General features: G+C 40.1%; 2 protein-coding genes across 2 annotated transcripts in view; both read right to left on the bottom strand.

Moving 5' to 3' along the window:
• Positions 1-6223: 6223 nt before the first annotated feature.
• Positions 6224-13918, bottom strand: ghdc (GH3 domain containing). The gene is made up of 11 exons (XM_010899795.4): positions 13653-13918; positions 13056-13355; positions 12213-12409; positions 11826-12020; positions 11030-11149; positions 10637-10934; positions 9317-9515; positions 9040-9111; positions 8599-8732; positions 8160-8248; positions 6224-7985 (listed from the first exon to the last, which is right to left on the bottom strand). Exons 1-11 carry the CDS (start codon positions 13750-13752, stop codon positions 7764-7766), a joined length of 1926 nt encoding a protein of 641 aa, XP_010898097.2. The 5' UTR covers positions 13753-13918; the 3' UTR covers positions 6224-7763.
• Positions 13919-18385: 4467 nt separating this feature from the next.
• LOC105027628 (signal transducer and activator of transcription 5B-like) overlaps positions 18386-22946 on the bottom strand; it is a 37736-nt gene continuing 33175 nt past the window's right edge. Inside the window, exon 19 of the mRNA XM_010899794.5 lies at positions 18386-22494. Coding sequence (XP_010898096.3) covers positions 22371-22494 — 124 coding nt within the window. The 3' untranslated portion in view covers positions 18386-22370. The remainder of the gene's footprint in view (positions 22495-22946) is intronic.

Genomic DNA, 22946 nt, shown 5'->3' with positions numbered 1-22946 from the left:
TACATCTTCTTAAGCTTATTCATTCTGCCTCCCCCCACCCCACCCACCACCCCCCCCCCCCACTTCGCGCTCTCTCCACTCCCTCTTTCATCCACTCCTGCGGCGGCTCAGCCAATGAGATTCTCAGGTTTCACACGGTCGGCATTCTCTATGGGGACCTGGTCTCATCTGGGAGATGGATGAGAAAGGGGGGTGGGGAGGGAGAGGGGCAGGGGGGACTCTGGGATTGTCTGTTGACGGGACTGTTACACCCTATACTGATATAGTTAATGCTGTGCTGTCCGTGTGGAGGAAAAAGATGGATTACCTGCTGGGATATCAATAAAAGAGTGTTGTGTTGTATTTCATCATATTTTATTGGACTATTCCCCTTTAGCAATAAGAAGCTGCTCTTGGACACGTTTTGGGATGGATAAGAAAAAAAACCTTGCATGCGTTTCAAGATTTTATGACCATGCATTTTGCAGTTATGCAGATAACTCTAAGCATGCATTATGGAAGAATTGTGTTGCATCTTTTATGGGGTGTTGAAAACAAGTAAATGGTTTTGGAATATACTTTCTGTCCAAAAATGAACAATGTCACGGCAAAGGACCTTTTGAAAATGCTTTTTATGCAGTGTGAGCCTGGTTCCTCAATGGTTTGTGTATCATCAGTAAATATAGTTTGAAAATGCCATTTCCAGACTACCTGTTCCCTGCATTCCTTATGGAAGCCCTCTTCTGTAATAATCTCATCTGTCACCTCACAAGGAAAGCCGCTAGAACAGAGATTAAACAAAATTAAGAGAGAGATGTTTTGCGGTGAAGTCTTAAGTTAAACGCATAACTAACCACATATTTTTATTCCTTCTGGCCTGTGAGTTCAATAGATTTTCCACTAGAAAGCTTCATAGCACTTCCAAAGAGTGTGATTTCTGTGAAGAAGAAAACATTCTCCATTTCATCTACGAAACCTAAGTTCAAGGATGTTATTTTGGCATCTCAAATCATTTACCAAGAAATAGTCATGCATTTACCGTGTTGGATTCTTCATACTGTTAAATTCATTTATCATCAACTTTAATACACCTCAATGTGCTTCCTCTAGTTAGGCAGAGAGTATTTCTCCTTTGTAAGGTGTCCTGTAGAGAGTTGGGCTGGTCCAGGAAGACAGGCAGCACAGGGCGCAGACCTAAGTCATGTCAGAGAGGGGCTCTGCAGCTGCAGGGCATGGGGAAAGATTGGGACAACATTGGAGAAAGATTGTAGTGAGAGACAGTTAGGTGGGATACACTGAAGAAGAGTACATTTCAAATCGAACAGTGATAAACTCAAAAGACGAAATATTGCAATGTGCAATCGAAGCAGCAAGATTTGTGACCCACTGCCATGACTGTAAATGACTAAAACATCAAATGTAAATGAGAAAACAGCAACCAGCAGATCACAACGACATTATGAACATCTCTTAATTTATAGTTTTTTCCCTTTGTCATTCACGCATCATTTTTAAAATGCCTTTTATTTGATTGAAACGTGTGTTAAATGTTAACCAGGAATTTCCGTTTCTTATACATTTTCTATTCTACATTTGGTTATTTATTGTACCTTTCTTATTTTCCACTTGCTTTGACGATGTAAACAAACGTTTCCTGTGCTAATAAATGCCTTTAAATGGACTGCAAAGAGAGTGCGGTTGGAGTGACTGGAGGGTGATGCGGGAGGGAATGAAGAGAGACCGAGCGGGGGCACTGCGCTGCCCAGGTGATGGATAGAATCGTTTTCACATTTGCACTGAGGAGTCACGAGCGCTGGAATGAGACAGCAGGACAGAAATAGAGAACGTACAGATAGAAAGGTATAAGGGAAAAGAGAGTGAGGAGCAACATACATGAGTTCTCCACCACTAATATATAATAGAGAGAGCAAAGAGACAGGAAGAGAGAGACAGGAAGAAAGAGACAGAGAGAGACAGGAGGAAAGAGACAGGAAGAGACAGGAAAAGAGAGACAGGAAGAGACAGGAAAAGAGAGACAGGAAGAGACAGGAAAAGACAGGAAAAGAGAGACAGGAAGAAAGAGACAGAGAGAGACAGGAGGAAAGAGAAAGAGAAAGAGAGACTGGGTGGGAGAAGAAATGTTCATCTCAAAAACCTATTTCAAACCCCTCTCTGCTTTTTGCTGCAGTCCATTTTTAACATGGCTTCATTGTCTTGACTCCTTAATTATAGAGAATCCATCTCCTTGTTTCAGAAACAGAGACAACTCCATTATGGAGTTCCCGTGATCACCCTAAACCATATTGGCATTTAAGTAGTTTGAAAAAAAATCCTAATATTTTGGGGGGAACCAATTCATCAGCTTCTTACATTGGGGGGAACATGTCGCCAACGCTCCCACGCCCCTGCTCTAAACCTTTCTGTCGCACAAGGCCATTGCCTCCGGGCAGAGCAGAGCCAGAGATGCAGATTCGCTTTCCAGAACATTGCATCTGAGGTTACCAGCTCCTGTAACACTTGTAGCGGGCAGGTTAAGGTTAACCCAGGTTAATGTGAGATTGCTCTTTGACCCCAGACTCACCTAGAGGTCTCTTTCAGTAGGTATGTCAGATTGTGTTTCTAGGTCTGGATGTCGTTTTTTTGAAACTTCTGAAAGGTCAAATGAATGACCCTGGCCCTCTGTTCAGCAGTGGTTTTAAATGTATAGGTGCTGCTAAGCCAAATGGCATTTGGGCTTCCTATAACACACTGGTTAGTTTATTAAGGGCTGGAACGGTGTTGCGTTTGTGTTGGTATATTTAAAAATAGTCATCTTAAGCATTCGGGTGAGGAGCTTGTAGAGTAACTTTCCACCACAGCATTTTTCTCGTTGGCATGTTGGTCTCAGCATTCTGTACGTTCCATTCACATCAAGACCTCACAACAGGATACTGTGGTCTTTATATAAGCCATTGAGAAATCCTTAAGGCCACCATTCTGAAAAATACCCGCGGCTGCTTAAGTTGATTTAGCCAGTAATCTGAGCAGATGTGCTGAGCTGTGTGGTTTAAATCCTCTGGGCATGTGAGGACTCCATACGCGCATCAGGGACTACGCCTTAAGCGTGGGTTGAATGTCTTGATCCGCTGTCACTGATATTCTTACTGTATGTGATAAACCCTGGCAGCTTCATGTTTTCTTTAAGCTGTCTAAGACTAAAGCAGTGTTTGAATATAACACTGAAGCAGTGTTTGAATATAACCTAACAACATTTTTGTGCAGAGCAAATAGGCTATAATAAAAGGTGGCGGTGCAGTGCTGTATGACTACGACTGGCTTAATATGCCATGCTTTCCAGAAGGGACCTTTGTTATAACTAACTGGACCCTAAACCAAGGGAAAGTCCTAACTTCAATTGAAGCCTAATTTTGTATATTCTATTTTGGCTGATGACATGGGAGAGAATTACCATAAAATATTTTATACAGGTTTTAACAATGCAATGAAAAATGCTAAGAATTTTGACCTGCTTTGTACTCTCCATTTCCACAGGTTCAATGCCTTATTAACAAGGATTTTGGAATCTTTCAGATGGCCAACCTGAAGGGTAGGAGCAATGAGATCTTTCTGGGGTAAATTTAGCTATCGTCATTTTGTCTTGGTTTGCCTAATCACAGTAAGAAGCCAGAATAGATTGAGAGCTGTGTCAAATCTCCAGCAAAGCAGGACATTCTAAAAATACTAGCCCATTTTGAGCACAAAGGGCATGCAGGACTGGAGAAAAGAATGATAAACATACTCTTCATTCAGAAGAATCATTATATTTGAACAGGGCAACTCAACAAGGAGTCTGCAAAAATAATTCAGAATAAAAACAATAATAAATACACACACTTACTAAATGAAATCTCAGATTTTCTGCTTTTTACTGTAGGCCTAACATGCAGAAATAAGATTGTTAATATGTCAATATTTCTGTCTCCCCTGTCCACCCACAATTACCATATTTTTGTATCCAATCATTTATGATCAGGTAGTGAGAGGGGTAGTGGGCCTCTGTAGTAGTCTTCTGCACTCTTAGTGGCTAAACCATGTGCAGTCATTGCCATGTTAGCTATAATGACATTTGGCTTCAACGTGAATTTTTACAAAAAGCAGAAATCACAATGCATCCAGTCTACCTCAGTCTACAATATTCTGACATATTTTACTAGTGTTTAATCATCACATTAATGCAAATTGACACTTAATTGATTATTATATGTGAGTATTCATGTAATGCATGAAGTTATAATGTATACAGAACTATTTTTTACATAGTGTTTAGTGGAGTTTCGTCTACATTAACCCAACAAATGTACCAGTAAGCCCATGAGTTCCAATTCCATGTTTGAAAATGCTTGAATTTAACTTGCCGATGTCTGTAGTGAACTCTAATTACTATTTGCATAATGTTCCATAGGTATTAATATTGAGTAGGCCAACTTAATATTATTAATGCCTAAGTAATACAATAGAAGGTCAATCAGATATATTAAAATGTAGGGGCCCCTTGGCAACAGGCTCAACAGATTTTGGGGTCCTTGACGTAAAAAAAAAAAAAAATGTTGTTGACTCATAGCTTTCCATTCTCACATAGGCTACTGGCGCCCCCTGGAGTTCAGTTCAGGGATGGACAACTCTTAAGGGTCTACAGTAGTTAATGAATGCCTGGGAATCTCAAACCAGCCCGCATCCACTACACACTTGCTTGGAACGTCCTCCATTGTCATGTTGCTGACATATCTTAATCAATTCAAATGTACTAATTCCTACCAATTCTTCTGAATGAATGAACCTCATGAACAATTGAACAATTAATATAGCAGGTCTTCCTGAGATTGTGATGCAATTTCAAAGTATTTTTGTTTTCTAAAACAACAGAATTATGTACTAACCAAAAAGCTCTAAAGTGATCCCATCTGTATAAAGGAGATGGTCCCGATTGTGTGTCAGGCACTCTAGTGTATCTCGTCACTGGAGTCCTCCTGTGCCTTCACAATACAGGCCTCTGAGTAGGCAATGGATGGTTAAAGCAGCTGTCCCAGTGGCTGAGGGTCAGTTTAAATATAAGTAGAGGTTGATCGAGGTGCTTCCTTCAACTTTCAAACAATCTTTCATTAAAGTATCTCTTGTGGTAATGTCCAGAAAAATTGGCACCAGCAGCGTGGGCCTTAAACGTCTTAATAACATTTCCCAGAAACAGAAATATCAAATTCTCTGGAGATAGACTTGTAGCCTTGAGGTTATCCATTGCTGAAGACCTCAAACAATTCTCTGGTAGTATTTCTTTACTATATGCTCATTGTGGTACACTCAGGGACACAATATAAGAGAATCTTTTTTCTCTGTATTCAAACTGGTTGAATGACTGACTTTCATACAGGCATCCAGAACTCATCAAAGGTGAGCAAAGTAAAAGGGAATTACCTGATTGAAACTACTCTAACTACAACTTGAAGGTGACAGTGTTTTTCATATTTTAGCATTTCTTAAGCTAATACTATTTCAGCTGCAAACCAATTAAAAACTTTTATGGATACAAAACTATTTCTTAATTCAAAGAATTCATACATTAGTGAACAGTATTAAAGTGCCAATAACTTTGACTACAACTGTATATTCTTATATATGCTCAAACGGAGAGCCTAGAGTGGAGTGAGGAGGGGTTTGTGATTTAGCAACACCTTTTACCCAGCTATCACACATTACTCCAGAAATCAACTAATCATGATATTCAGTTAACAATTCAGGTTAATCCAATGTGTTCAGGCTTTGATACTTCATTGGCTGATCCCTCCCGGTGACTGCTGTAGTCATTTTCAAACAGGTCAACAGCATTGCCGAGCAAATCGTGAAGAAGATTCTTTAAAGTGGACAGTGCCAGCACTGACATTTTCGCTGAAGTCTCCAGCAATTTTATTGTGGTCAACTAGATGGGCATTCTAACTTCATTGTCTGTTCCCTTTCTGAGGACCCTGGAGGTTGTGTGATCACAACTCCTACTGGGTCATTAGGAGGAATCCGTCAGTTGTGAAGATGGAATGGCGGTGTCCATGCAGGATACCGATGTTCTAATGGCAGTCATACAGACGAGACCTACTTCCGTCTCTATGGCACAACTGAGGCAATCTCTGTTTTTGTACTCAATTTACCTCTTTACAATTGGCTGCACCCTCCTGTTTAGCTGATTGGATTTGACAAATAAGATAAAACATTACACAAATAAGGGTGATACTATATTTATGATTTGTAAAGTCAATTCTACAAGCATTTGATTATGGATAAAGAAGCAATGTATTCATTGTGATCGTTATTTTTTTGCATCAGGAATAAACGCACACACACGACACAGAACAGAAGGCTACATTGCAATATGCAGTCTCCTATAGGCACATTATTTTAATTACAATTGTTAAAAATAATGTTTGGCTGCAATATTGTACAAAACCACTAATTGTTAGGCAGGGTTATTATAAAAATTATTATAAATACATCTGCAGGAAAAGTGGTGCCCGAAAGGTGTATATAGTCTGTGTGCATGTACCTTTGATAAATAAAACTCCTGTAGACCAGAAACTCATGTAGACCAGGAGCGGGCTAACTTCATGGCTCAAGTGTCTTATCGGACTTAACATATTTTTATTTCCAGCCAATTATTTAGTCAAAATCTATTTGCAAAAACATTTATAAAAAATTAGTAGGTTCCTTATCTTTTCTACATACTGTCCATCTAGTTTTCAACATTAAATTATTTATTTTGTTACCCCCATGTGAAAACCAACCGCAGGCCAGATTGACACACATAGGACTTTTACTTACTCAAACACTGTATGTACTGAATGTAGATATGACCTGAAGGCAAAAATGAATGATTTGTTGACCCTATGAAGAGCATGGCGCTTTCACCTGAACATTACAGTCACTTAACGGAAGTTTACAAACCATTTCCATTTAAAAGCGTTCAGGTCAGGGTCTAGGGAAGGGTCAAGCACTACCCCGTTCAAATAGCCTCAGTACATTCAGCCCATTGGAAATGGTAGCCCTGCCTCATCCAGAGTCAACTAATTACATTTACTTCCGCCTTTGGGGCAGCTCTGCCTACAAGACCTGTTAAAGTAAAACTCCCACATGATATCCAACACTGCCACTTAATATCAAAACAGACAACGGGTGTTTATGGTTCAAAGATGAAGTCAATAAGTTACTCCCACGTATCAGATGCTGCCAGCGTCCGGACTATAGGTGTATCCAGACACAGTTGCCCACACGCTCCGACAGTATTGGAATTCTTCATTTTCACAGGGTAATTTTGGGACAGAAGCTGTGGAACTAGGTAAGTAACTGCACTTCTGTAGCCAAAGGTGTTATTGATCCTTTCTATTTTCATGTATATTATGACATGGTATTATGGTGCATTGCTCAGTGATAATGTTTTTTTTGATAATGTTTTTTTTTTTGCCGAAAGCCGACATAACAGTGTGGGTCTCCATGGATACTAATATGATAGCTAGGTCAGCTTAGCCTTCTTGGCTCATTGACTCCCATTGAATTAGAAAAGAGTGAAGGAGCCAGAGGACTCAGCATAACACACAACCACGGTCATGTTTGACAGGCTTAAAAACTGAATTGCATTATTGGTGACAGACCTTGAAATAATACTGTGGTTCTTTATGTACAAGGTGATTTTGATCAGTCAGTCGACATTTGTTCAGATTCTCTCCAACACAAGGATTAGATTTCACACGACGCCTTTCAGTAGGCATTCAGGAGATGGTCTTTCCTAACAAGAAGTCAACGTACTCCTTTCTTCGTAGTACACGTGGCATTTTGAATGTGTTGGCCAAGGTGTTGGAGAAGGCCATCATTTGTTTACTGAGTTCCTTGAATGCGCCCTCTGACACCATCTGAACTCTCATTGGTCCGATGCTTCCTTTGTACCGGAAAGACTTGTAGATTGGCGAGTCCTCCTGGAGACACTGGTCCAACTGGAGAACAGGTGTGCGTGCGTAAGGTAAGGGAAACATGAGGGAAACTCAACAACACTTCCACCCTGAGTAATGAAAGTTCTTCAGGCTCTGACATGAAACAACGAAATTCAACACAACATCATGTTGACTATAATTACCATGAAGCAAAAGTGAACAGAAAAATGTCCCTACCTTATAGCGTTGCTCTTCAGTCAGATTTCTCACACCTTTGAGCTCTACAAACACTTGATAGTGAGGATCAGAACCGCCACATGACTCTCCTGAAAAGATATGTAGACAACCACAACCATTGAACAACCGCACTCCATTGAACAACCGCACTCCATTGAACAACCGCACTCCATTGAACTAGTTAATTGGCAACACACATAGAACATACCAATCGGAAAAACTAGTTCACTTTTCTATAGTTCACTTTTCAACGTAAATCCAAATTGCATATGCTCAGGGGTGAAGTTGTCTCTTGGAACAGATTTACAATCACCCCCAAAGCTTAACCTAAAACAGTAGTGGAGGGAAATACTGAACAGAGCCGAGATCAGCACCTAGGGGTAACTTCAGCCCACACCAATTGGCTCTACAACAGAAGCGAGTTAAAGAGTTGTCTTACCCAGAATGCTGCTCTCTGCACAGCAGTAGTCGACTAGCTGGGCCCCGGGCCACTGGCTGACGGCTCGTTTCAAAGCCCCTAGAAACATCACCTCGGACACCTTCTCCCCGCGTACACTCAGCATCTGACCCCGCCTACACACAGGTTATACAAACAGAACACGCACACAAAGACACGGTACATTAGCGCTCTCTCACAAACAAGCATACACACACACACAAATACAGAAATAACCAAACACCGCCCCCTCAGCATCTATTCCTACCAGCATATAGGTATTTACACACACACACACACACACACACACACACACACACACACACACACACACACACACACACACACACACACACACACACACACACACACACACACACACACACACACACACACACACACACACACACACACACACACACACACACACACAACATACTGTACCTGTATTGAAATTCTACAATTGGACACTGATTGTGGAAGCCGACCACTTTCACAATGTCTCCTATACGATATCTGGAAGATAAAAAGGAGATATCCCAATCAAATGGCACATCAGCCCTCACATGGAGTACTTGGACAACAACAGCATTACATTCTGTTAAATACTGAACAGCAGAGAAAGTTCACTCAAAGGGAGTCGCTAGAGCGCAGAAAACCCCCACTGACGATGCCTCCCTCCACCCCCGGGCAATTCAGGTCAATTTGATCAGTCTTTCACCTGAAGAGTCCAGATGCATTGGTGACGACCAGCTCGTAGCTTTGTCCCTCCTGCACTTCCCCCATGAGGAGTGTGTGTTTCTCGGGCTGCTCCTGGTCCAGACTGTCCCCTGGGAGGAACTCACAGAACATGGAGCGAGGACACAGCAAGTACCTCCTACGCTGCTGTTCCTCCGGCCACAGGTTCACCCCGATCAGACCTGAAGTGGCACAGACACACAAGCAAGTGTTACAACTTGAACTTTTTAATGAATGTTAACGCTTAAGTCATGTTACACTTGTTCATTTTTAACCAGGTTCTCATATGTTTATGTTTAACTGGTATTAACACTGTAAATGCTAAACTAATGTTACAAATGTTAACATATAACGTTTATTTAGCATCTACAGTTTATTTAGTGTTACATACTGTACTGTACCTTCGGAAATAATGCAGATCCTTTCACTTTCTCTACATTTTGTTGTGTTATCCTATTAATTTATATCTGATTAAATTATTATTTTATGCCAACAATCTACACACAACACCCCAAAATGCGTGCCAATTTATTGAAAAACTGAAATATCTAATGTGCATAACTATTCAGACCCCGGTGGTCTCGGAGAGCACTTTGTTTGGCCGGACTTCCAGCTCTAGGATATGTTGGTGATTCCAAATTCTTCCATTTCACAATGACAAAGCCCACTAATTTCAATGCTGTTATCCACTCCAGGGGAGGCTTTGTTGCATACTGATTGTAGGGGTCCCAATCATTTTGAAAACTAAGTTTTTCAGAAAAACATCATACGACTCAAATGTTCTGTGTCTGAGAAAGGATTGTGTTGTAATGACTGTATACGGCTCTCCCTATGTTAAAGCCAAAAGTATGAAGGCTGCCACTACTTCTTCAGTTGACTGTTCAGACACATGGGCGCCTTCGTAAATTGTGTCCAGTCAATTGCATTTGCCACAGATGGACTCAAGGTTGTAGAGCTCAACTTGGAGCGTCATGGCCAAGGGACTAAACACTCACGTACATGAAATATTTTGCTTCCGTCATTATGGGGTATTGTGTGTACCCGCACAAGTGCAAACACACTATTAGAGGCAGGCCACGAGACCACTGCATTAGTCTTTTCAATAGGTTAGTAAGTCTGTATTTTCCACTGTCTATTGCCACTATTTTGCATTGTGTTTGAACATATGTATTAGTACGTGTGGACTTTCTCCGTCATTACTTTATTTAAATGGCTGCATTGGTTTAGGAGCTCAGGTGAGGCAAGTGCGCGACGGCCTCTTCACTAAGGAACAGTACGTGCAAAGGTTCTCTAGCATATTCACCCTCGGTGGCGGCATAGAACGGGGAGTAAAACGGCACCCCCTGGCAGTAGTGATCCCTTAGCATCTCTCCATAGATTTGATTAGACCCAGAGTCCACAGCCAGCACCAGGTTAAGCTGGGGCCAGAGCCGTCGCGCAATGCCCACAAAGCCAAGCTGGAAGTGGGACCGGAGCTGGGAAGCTCGCTTGTGGTCGGGCTTCATCTGGCCTTCCAGGCTGGCTCTTACCCCACGCTCCAGGGTCAGAGTTGGACTGACCCGACCCAACTCAATGTCATCCACCAGCTCGGGCCAACGCTCCTTGCAAAACAGAAATAAATGTAGAAATCGTCATTTCTGGTTGCGGGCACTGGATTATAGAGTTTCACCCTGTTTTCTAAATTTGTGTGCGCTACCTGGAGGGTACAGAAAGCATAATAGAGAGTGGAGGCAAAGTTGGACTCCAATGTTCCTACGCTGGGGTCTTTGAGGGCAAAGAGGAGGTGCAAATAGAGGGTGTCCCTCTCACCAGCCACCTGAAAAGACAGTAAGGGCCATAATTATTGCAATATAGAGTTAAAGTGTGCTCAGATGAAAACATTTGTTTTCCAGTGTGTTAACATTTGAATGCTTTTATTTGACGGTGCGTCATAGCAGTGTTGTTGCTTTAGCTGCTGTGTTTTCAGCTGCCAAGAAAAACACAGTAAGCTGATTCATTTTGTTTCGCACCAAAATAAATGATAAAGTACATGGTTATTCTAGTTTCTGTTCATTAAGTACAGTGGCCAGGAAGTGCAAAAAACAATCACTAATACAAATACACACTCCAACATAAATATTCTCCCCAACACCACAAAGATTAACCACTAATACAATAACACACTCCCAATAACCGTTGCTATACAGCTAGCTACTAAACTGTCATTTCCTGTTCACCCTGAATAACAGACTGTGCGACAAAAATCTTTCACCAGCCCTTTCCGTTTTCTGTTAATGTTGTTGTTTCGTATTGGGGGGAGTGAGTTCATATTTTGGGCAGGGGTATTGTATTGAATTGAGAGGGCGTCATCATGTTAGTGGTTATGTTGTGAGTTATTGGAAGGGGGATTTCCATTGGAAATGTGACATGATTTTAATGGCAGTGTTTTGCACTTCTGGGCCACCGTAATTAACACCACATAAACCACCGTAAGACACTTGTGCCAACCTTACTTGGAAAGCGGCGGCAGGTGTGGTGTAGAGGTTGAGCATGTGGCGTGATGAGGCCGGGGTGGAGGAGTTGGGCCCAATGGGGATGCCTGCCTCTGACTGACGGAAGGTGGGCGAGTAGAAGACCTTGGTGGTGCGCTGGAGGCTATCGCAGGCCGGGAAGGCACGCAGCATGGTGTCCAGACACACAGCCACTCCCTGGGTCGGAGTGAGATAGACCAATAACAATATGCAAACGCAGAGATTGAAAAATGGCTGTCGTCTTTCTATAAGCCAAGTATTTAGAATTGGACATTAAAGGTTTGGACTGCATCACATGCCTATTGTCTACGGGCGATGGCAGCTATGGATAGTCGTCACAGGGGCGAACATGGATAGACACTGACTGACCTGTAGGAGGAACTCTGTGTTGGTATCTTTGGTGCTCAATAGCATGGCACTGGGCCCCGATGTACCCGAAGTCATGGCTAGGATGAGGGGTTTCTCAGATATGAGGACTCTCTCCTCTCCTGCGGCCACTCTTTTCACCAACTCACGGTAGTTCTCGTACGTTGTCACTGGGTGACGTGCACGGAAAGCTTCTGAGTCTAAGGAGGAGGAACAATGTCCAAATTGTGACAATGTTTTTTAAATGTCAGTTAGCTCAAATAAATACATTTTATTGTGATTGACATTTCATTCTTAACTCCAAATTGAAGACTGCATATATTTACATGGGCCATTTGTACAATGTTTACTGTACTACCAGCATAGATGACCAGAAGACTTCTGCAGTAAATGTTTTAAGTTAATATTTTCAAAAAATGTAATCTCCAAAATTGTACAGAGTACCTGAGATATTCCACATTTAAACTTGCAGGTCCGTTCTCCACATACTCCCTTTAGACACTAGCAGTATTATTCCCACCAAACATACTCCACACCCTAGACTAGCTAATACTATTCTGCTTTGGTTTGGTTAGGGAAGAGGAGGGGACAAGGCATGTCAGTCTTGTAAATGTTAGAGGCATGATTCTGTACAGTGCATGTTTAAGTAGCCTTTCCACAAGCAAACTATTTAACTTTTGGGGTTCAGTCATTTCAGACAAAATATTAAGCATGAAATGTTGCCCCAAATATGCCACATCAGTACATAGGTAATCAATCAAAGGGTCTTGAAATCGTGGTGGCCGTACAATGTGAACATAAGTTTTTGTTAAACAAGTACGGTATCTTGTAACGTGTAATAGTTACCTTTAATTGAGCTGAAGTCATACTGTTTTCCATAACTCGTGTCCGCGTTTTTGCGCAGGCGCTTCAAAAGAGTTTCTTCCTGGACTTGCCGAATATTCAGCGTATCTGCTTCCAATTTTGCTCTTTGCCGCTTACCCAACCAGCTAACAAACTTCACGGCAAAATACTGACTTAGCAGACTACTCAAGGTCCGGTTCTCTCCTTTCACTTTTGAACGTATTTCCCTCCAAAGCAGGGCCATTCCACCCAAAGAAAGGAGTCCAATTGCACTTGGCAGAGGACTCGGCATTCCCAGGAGCTCTGTTACACAAGGTGAAAAGCCCATAATCAGCCATGCAAGGGCGCTGTTGGTCTAAACATTAGGAATAATCCAAACTATCTTCTAGACAAATTGCAGTAGATTACTAACATTCCTTTACGTTGTGTCTGAATTTAAGGCTGCTAACGGTAGTTTTAACCAGGGATGTGAAGTTCAATTAACAAATATAATTGGCTATATCTACGAAGCGGATGTTTACATCACGTCAAATTGTAAAGGCTGCCTAGCTAACTACACACAGCACGTCTAAACAATGTTTCAGTTATAATACAGCTTACCTAGAGTTTGTCCAATAGCTATTATAATGGAAAAAATTGCAATGACTAATGCACAATAGATCCATTTTGAGCGCAGTTCTATAGATGCCCCAATAGCCATCTAAACCGATTATCTCTTCAGAATAAAAAAGTACTTTTCTTCAAGTTAATTTCAACCAAAATTTGAAGGCACTTCAATCAGTTACGTGTTATAAATATTATTTTTTTAAATAAAGATTAATCATCTTTGCAACATGTTTTTGCAGGCGTATCACTTCCTTGTTTTGTAGCCGTCTCACAAACACAGGGCTGACAATGTGATTGGCTCACACAATATGTCGTCATTGCTTAGATCCCACCCATTTTAACTTTTGTCGCAAGCCGTACAATTAACCTACACAGAGAATAATTATAAATACGAATATCGATTCATCTTCTAATCCCTTTTAGTATGCCAGTTACATGTGGACATCTAGTTACATCTAGATACTCATAAGATTGATATACATGTAAGCAAATGTACCTTTCAATTGACCTTGGCCCAGAAGGTCAGACTCTTAGGTTACTCCAGGAGAAAACTGCCTGAAGTTGGCACCCCACCCAACACAGAACTTTGGCAAAATAGGCTCAGTTGTTTGTGCTGCGTTTGTGCTTCTATAAATGTAAAGATATTAAATAATATTTTATAGGTCATTGAGGGCACTCAGCCCCCCAGCACACTCCAAAATCGTCTCCTTTGTTTGTGCTTCGTTTGTGCCATTAAAAGTTTCATTTGTGCTGCTTCAGTTTAATATATTATACATTTAATTATAGGTGATGACGTTACTCAGCACCCCAATATGCTCCAAATTAAGTCAAAATAGGCTCATTTGTTTGTGCTGGTTTGTGCTGTTAAAATGTTTATGCTGCTGTCATTTTTTAGATATGAAATAAAATGGTGTAGGTCATTCTGAGGTCACTTACCCCCCCCCCCCCCCCCCCAACATACTCTAAATTCTACCAAAATAGTTGTGTTTGTTTGTGGTCCGTTTGTGCCGTCAAAACTTTTGTTTGTGCTGCTTCTGTGTTTTATCTATTAGACATTGGATTGCAGGTAAAGACATCACAAGCCACCCAACATGCTCCAAATTGACAAAAAAAAGGCTCAGTAATTTGTGCTGGATTGTGCCAGTAAAAGTTTTGTTTGTGCTGCTACGGTTTTTGGTACATAACCACCAGTGGGGATGTCTTTAAGACTGCAAGGGAAGCTCGGCTTCCCCTATAATGTCCAAAAAAATAATGGTCAAATATGTACTATTGTGTAAACATTTTATTGACAAAAAATGCGTTAAAACTCGTTCATCTCTAAAACGAGTTAGTTCAGAATCAGCTACAGGTCGGCTGACTCATACAATCCTGCAGCGTCAAAGTGCATTTCCCTGTTGAAACAGAGCGTCCATTGACTTCAATGGGGCTGCTTAGAACAGTTTTTTTCAGTGCTTCAGTGCCTGCGAAAGTAGACAGTGATTGGATAAATGCTGTGATTATGTCCCGCCCACGGACACTCAGCGTCTCGGGGGGGTGAATGAGGAGTGGGCTGGCCCGGACTCTGGGCTTCCGCGTGATGATTGGAGGATCTAACGATCTGTCAAACTGCATCTCCTTTTGACTGACAGCAGTCTGTACTATAAGAAGTCACTGAAGCTATTTCACGCTCAGTCCCATTGTGGATTTCTCAAGTGTATTCAAAAGACAAACTGCTGCAATATTTCTTGATATTTGTTTGGCGAAATTACTAGCCGATTAGCATCATACATTTCACACAATTATAGGCTACACCACAATCCTTGTTTCAGTTTTACAAAGTTTAATATATATTTTTTAGATCGTACAGTAGTGGGCTAGGCTAGCGCCGTACGCGGGTGAAACTGCGCACGATGACAGACAGTGCTAATATTGTCGACCTGATTTTAGCGAAGTCATTAATAAACAGAGTAAGATTATATTTGTAAAAAAAAAAGTGCCGAAAATGAGCTTCCCCTCTTTGAAAGACCAGCAGCCTCCACTGATAACCACGTTTCTACTGGATAGCGCATTGGCTTTACTGTCTTTCCACTATAGCTCTGTCATTACTTCTTCAACTGTATCGGTAAGAAAGACAGTCGCAAAAATGAAACCTTAACCGTCACAAACGTAACACATACAATTGGGCCTATTTTGAGTGAATTTAGAGCATGTTGGGGGGCTGGGTGACATTGGAATTATCTAAAAAATGACCGCAGCACAAATGATTAAAGGTATTTTACCTGCGTAAAGATGGACCCCACCAAATGCAAAACAGGCTTAGTTTTCTGTTTGTGCCATTGAAATGTTTGTGCTGCTATAATTTTTTTGATATTATAGAATATTTTAAAGGCCAAATTCACTCAAAATAAGCTCAATCATTTGTTCTCCGTTTGTGCCAGTAAAGGTTTAGTTTTTGCAACTGGTTTTCTTACCGATAAATACAGAGCTATAGTGGAAAGAGAGTAAAGCCTGTGAGCTATCCTGTAGGAATGTAGATTATGTACCAAAAACTGTAGCAGCACAAACAAAACTTTTCCCGGTACAAATGGAGCAGAAACAAACAAGACATTTTTGTGTAAATTTGGAGTATGTTGAGGGGCTAAGTGACCTCAGAATCACCAATAAAAAATTATTTAATATCTAAAAAAAAGACAGCAGCATAAACAAACATTTTAACAGCACAAACAAATGGGCCTATTTTGACTCAATATGGAGCATGTTGGGGGGCTAAGTGACACCATCACCTATAATTACAAACAAAACTTTTAAAGGCAAAAACCGGCACAAACAAAGCACAAATAAACAATAATATTTTGGTTGAATATGGAGCATGTTGGTGGGCTGAGTGACCTCAGAATGACTTATAAAATATATTTTTTATATCTATAAAATGATAGTGACACAAACCAGTTTTGCAACTTCACGCAGGTGAAAAAACATAGGATTTCTGTTGCAAAGGGGTGGGAAAATGTTTTTGTCAGTAATATCTCAAAACACGTTAACCCAATCAAATTCATTGCTTCGGCTAACGCCTCAAAACACGTTAACCCAGTCAAATGCATTGCTTACGAGAATGCCTTTAGTGCAACAGTAGCTAGCTAAGTAGCAGCAAAATCGCTAAATAAAACCCCATCAAAATCTGTGGACGTATGTCTCGTTTGTGGTGAATCATATCAGTCTTTGAGAAACAAACGTAACCTTTACCTAGGTAAATCGCCATTATTGGACTACACACTCGCGTTTGAAGATGTTATAGGGCCGCTGAATGAAGTGTGGATGAGGTAGAATTAGCGCTTCTGTGTGGGGAAAAGGCTAACTCTAAACTGAACGAAAAGAAGCGGCTCGTCAGTCTCAATCCCCAGATATACCAAAATAGTTTTGCCTAATGAATTTTCTCGTCCTCCGTCTTGTTTTGACCTGCGTATGCTGCTGCAATTCTTTTTGCTTTCAGAACCCAAACCGAATCCTCGATTATTGAATTCAGAGTAACCTGTGACCTGTTTGTTTGCAGTTTGAAAAAATCGCCGATTGTCGTCCATGCTTGATAAATAAACTTTTACCATAGCCTAGGAAGGCACCCTAAAACATTTATTTTTCAGAACAGCATTTAAGCAGAGAAGTTGTAATGGCTTTATTGACTCAATCTTATGAATAGAGCACGGTTCTTCCAAAATAGAATTAGGTTTTGCTTCTTTTCTGAAATGTTGCAACCTAAAAACTTTCAGGAAATGTGTTGTATCCTGTTTGAAGAAATAGTGAAACCAGGCTAAGCCCACTTTCAATAAGCCTGTGAATTTATTTGAAAACTAACATCCAATAAAAAATGTTTTTTAATAGGCAAGTTACCAGACCTCCAAGGAGGCCAGATGAGATAAGAGGTATTGCCTTGCCAGACTAATGACCATGTCATGTAGGTGTGATCAATTCTCCTGAATGGGGTGGTGTTATAGTAGACTAAGTGCACACAGTTGCCTCCAAAACAGTAAAATAAAATAATTAACACCGGTATTGAGCTATACTTTATATTAAAAAAATATATGAAAAGCTATTCTTACACAAATTCTAATACAATACATATATTTAACCAGTTTTTCTCCCCTCCCAGTTTCGTCATGTCCAATTTAGATTTATGGTCTTCCATTTTCGCCACATCTGCAGTGGGAGTCAAAGATTGCGACTTGTCCAGTACTGTGTATTGCATCAATCTGCACTGCTTCTTATCAAACTGCTTGCTGTACTAGGATGTTTTTTTAACAACACCGGACAAACACTGGAGGTTATCACATTCCTCAGTCAACGACCACAACTGAGCTTGGAGGTGCCTGAACTACTTCCAAGGACAAGACCGGGCAGCCCTGTCTAATATCCACCCCATAACGCCAAACTCAATTGATATGGCATGACCAGGACAGTCATCTGGCCACAATGACACAGCTGTAGTTCGAGGTAGTGACCACCCTGCAACACCTAACTATCATAAGATGAATGCACTAATTATGAGTGGCTTTGGATAACAACTTCTGTTAAATGACAAAAAAACTGAAATGTGATATCCACAATTATCCATGATTTTTTTTTAAAACATATAAAACTTTTATTTTCAGATGCTTTTCCAACAACTTCAATGTACGTTTTTGTCTAGTCTTGTCACATGGCAAAAACCTGGGTTTCTATATTGTATGTATAGGTAAACACAAGTTAAAATACAGGACAGTTAAACGGTTAATTTATTTCACAAAGCAGGATCAATATTGGTCAACTAAATGTTCTCTAGCTAATAACTTGTTTATTGAGTATTCAAAATAAGGTTCTGACATTTATCTGCCCCCCCCCCCCATGCAACTGGATATATGGGCCAATGGACCAAGTCATGTTATGCATAGTCTTGGAATTAAAAGCAATGTTTCTGCATTGAAAGGTCTTATTAGTACAGGCTCTCAATTTCCTTGCTCTGGTCAAATGTAATGCTACACCAAACACCATTCATTTCTGCCACAACTTCTGAGTACCTTCCGACATCTTGTAACAACATGCCAAATTTTCACATTACTTATAGAACTACAATGGAATGAGTCTTAAGACTGACATTTGTAGCGAACAATACTGCAGTGAAAAATTTCAGTTTGAGTCATCAAGCAATATTGCTCCCGAACCAGGCTAGAATCATCCCTAGATGCACAAAGAGCTATATTCATTTTATAGTAGCTATGGTAAACTGGTCATAATTCAAACAAACCCAAAGTGAATTTTACCTTAATCAGATAGTTATAATTTAACTGTTGCATTTACAGACTTTTTGGTTCTGCTTTGTGTAACACAACCCCAATATTCCAAGACTGAAACACACTTGAGAATAGAGAGCAGTTCAGAAGTAGCGGTGATACAAATAAACTGTCAACTTGAGTAGTACTATGCCAGAAAAACCTCTTGACTTAAACAAGAACAACAATACTGAGATATCTGAGTTAAGCCTAGTAACAACAAATAGTAAACAAAATAAAAATAAAAATAATTATCCACTCTGACCAGTTTAAATTTGTTAGTCAACATTCCTATCTTTCCTTTCTTGCTCATATACACATTGCATGTGACATATTGTTAGTAAAATAGCAGTATGGTGGTACAATAGCACATTTTACACTAAAGCAGTAAATCTACATAGGCAGGCGCTATTCCTATTCTCCCGAATGTGTAGTTTGCTTTACTATGATTGGGGTGAAACTGTATTGTTTTCCTGAGACTAGCCACACTAGCGAATTGTTATCGGCAGAGGGTGATATGGGGTTAACCAAGCCTACAGTGCCCTCCACAATTATTCGCACCCCTAGATGAGTTAAAAAAAAAAAAAAAGTGTATTCACTTTTTGGTGAATCAGCTTAATGTCACACTGAAAACAAATTAGAAACATCCAACCTTTAATTGAAGTAAATTTTTTCTGAGGAATGAAAAAAATCTAGAAATAATTATTTCTAACAAAACCACATGTGCCGTGATTATTGGCACCCCTAGAAACCTTTATGAACAAAATGTAACTGAAGCATTTTTTCCATTTGATTAAGTTGATCAGAGTGTTGAGGAACTATCAAGCAGTAATCCGTGACTTCCTGTTTCACTGGGGTATAAATATGAGGTGACAGAGGCCATATTCCCTTATTCATACATCAACATTGAAAAGATAAGAGAGAAAAGTCATAAGTGCGTCATAAGTGAGAGAATGGCTATAAATAAATAGCTACTCATCTGAAAATGCCCATATCTACCATTATGGTAGATATGGGCATACAAAACAAGTTCAAAGCAACTGGAACTGTTACCAACTTTCCTGGAAAAGGACCCAAGTTTAGAAAAAAGCAGTTCCTGTCATTACACCACAAATGTCAGCGCCAGGAGTGTGCTAAATGCTACTGGAACTTTGACTGGAACCAAGCGCTATGGTCAAATAAAACAAAAATGTATCTTTTTGGCAACAAACACTCAATGTGGGTTTGGGCATAAACAGACTACACCGAAAAGAACCTGATCCCCACTGTTAAGTATGGTGGAGATTCTGTGATGTCGTAGGGTTGTTTTTTGCTCCAAAGGCCTTGGGAACCTTGTTAGGGGTACATGGCACCAAGAACTCCATGGAATACCAGGACATTAATCTGAATCTGGTTGTTTCTGCCAGAAAACTAAACCTGGGTCATCACTGGATCTTGCAGCAGGACAATGATCCTAAACATACATCCAAATCAACACAAAAATGGTTCATGGAAAACAAAATCAAGCTTCTGCCATAGCCATCTCAGTCCCCAGACCTAAACCCCAATGGAAACCTGTGGGCTGAGCTGTAGAGGAGAGTGCATAAGAGGACCAAGGATCCTGGATGATCTGAAGCGATTCTGTAAAGAGGAATGGTCTCAGATTCCTTGCTCTATATTCTCCAACCTTATTAGATGTTACACTCAGTGTTGTTTTATTGGCAAAGGGAGATTGTACAAAGTATTGAATGCAGGGGTGCCAATAATCCTGGCACACATGGTTTTGTTAGAAATAATTATTTGACGACATGTTCTCTCTCAATAGATGTACTTGAAGGTTGGATGTTTCAATTTATTTTCAGCGTGACACTTTTTTCTCCTCAGGTGAACGTGTAACGTTGCTGACAGACAGTCCAACAATAGAATGAAGGTAACAACTTATTCTAACTTGTCAGAGTCGTTGGTGTTCTACACAACCTTTTCTAATTGCCATCTATCTTGGGAGCATAGTAAAGGGATGTGGTTATACAATCTATTGTCTTGGATGTGATCTGTAGTCCATTCAGAGGATTCCGTTGTGAATTTAAACTAATTTCTATTGGACATATTCAAGTAGCTCCTACCCGTTTAGTCATGTTTGCTTCCTTTTAAGCAGTGTTTTGCAATGGAAACATTTGTTTTTACACAATCCTGTACATTGGTGTTGCCAGCCGACAATCCTGGAGGGTGTCTTAAGGCACGAAAAGAGAATGACAGAAGCTGCAATACTATGCAAGTGCTTCTGAGTAGGCAAATAAATAAAACAGTAGCTGCATGTGGTGCTTGATGAAATTACTGATTAGAGGCTAAGTGTCAGTAACAGAGGTGCATACCTACAAATTATAGGTAACATAGAACATGATTGTTTACTGTACACAGTAAAAAAAATAAAAATAAAATGGATCATCTCAGTGAACGGGTAACAGGATTAACACTAATTAGCAGCAAAGCAAAATCCAGGCAAATTCCTTTAATTCCTAAACAAACAAACAAACAAAAAATACAAAACTAATTATCCTGAATTAATCAAGCAAAAAGTGTGCTGGTCATTGTTATTTGCTGGGTTTATAATATAAATGTATAAGGCATTCAATATTTAGTATTTGCTTCTGATTACTTATTATTATAGTTGATTTATGATATATACAAAAATAAACTGTAAAATATACTGCAACTGAAACTATTTTGTTCTATGAAGAAGAGGTAAAGGGATTTTTTATTAAGGCAGTAGATACTATATGCGAGGTTGAATAGCACATGGTGTTTCAAACCCAGGGCCCCATTTGAAAAAAGGGCTCCATGGTCAAAATATTGTACTATCCTATTTCAAATACTGAGTGGTGGAATTGACATGAACATTTTCATTTGCGGTTTCCATTCAGATGAAATGGATTACAAACTTCACGCTGCAGGTAGAAAATTTAAATCACAGAATTGTTACATTTCAAACCTTTTGTATCAAATGCAGCACTGAGTATTTGAAGGAATGTCTATACAGAACCCTTCTCTTTGACAATGTCAAAATATCAACCTGAGGAGTAAAGACAAATGGACTCTGGTTTGAAAGACAACAATAAGGTACTTTCCCAAAGCATTCCTACAAATAGCATGACAATAAAGCTTAAAATGTTTGTAAAGAGGTTGCTGTACATCGTACACCTTTCTGCATTACTTTCTCAGTGGTTCCATTGTACTGCAATTGTTCGTTGGCTACAGAGAAAAGAAAACTGTCACATAATTGCCACATCAAGAAGATTAGAGAAGAATCCCAATAACTGTCAACCATAACTTGCGTTTCACATTTGAGAATTGACAAAAATCAACAAAATGAACCAATGGTTTCAAAACCATTGGGCGTTTTCTGGGTGCATGTCATCATTGGGGTGGAGGGTCAGAGGGGGTTCAAGGTGAAAGGTCACGATGGTTGGCTGTCCCACTGGTTAGCCATAGGCCGTCGCAGGAGCTCCTCAACGTGTCGGGCTACGTCCATGGTGTCCTCCAGGTCAAACTCGCCATCTGCGTCCATCATGGGGTCATTTCTGCCAGGGTGAATAGGGAGTCAATAAACAAGATATAACGTTGTGCAATGGAAGAATTGACTATACCAAAACTGCAACCAGAATCAGAACTGGCATCCTCTGATGTAGGTCTCTGATGTAGACCAACATTTTAATTAGTAAAGCTGTAAAAACAAATGGTAAATAGAGCATCATGACATTGTTTGCAGAATTCATTTAGAAAAATTTTATATATCTGTAATATAAAAATTGAATAATATTGTTTAGCAAAGTTCCTCAATTTCTAGTAGTGACACAACTCATACTTTTGTTTTTTGCCGGGCTTTAAAGGTCCCATGACATGCTACTTTTTGTAGGCTTTAATATAGGCCATAGTGGTCCCTAGTACTGTATCTGAAATCTTTTTTCAAAAATTCAGCCTTGCTGCAGAATTATAGCCACTACAATACAGTCACAGAATGAGCTTCCTTCAA

The sequence above is a fragment of the Esox lucius genome, chromosome 5 (assembly GCF_011004845.1).
Source record: "Esox lucius isolate fEsoLuc1 chromosome 5, fEsoLuc1.pri, whole genome shotgun sequence".
Lineage (NCBI taxonomy): Eukaryota > Metazoa > Chordata > Actinopteri > Esociformes > Esocidae > Esox > Esox lucius.
This window is presented reverse-complemented; position numbering and strand designations above follow the sequence as displayed.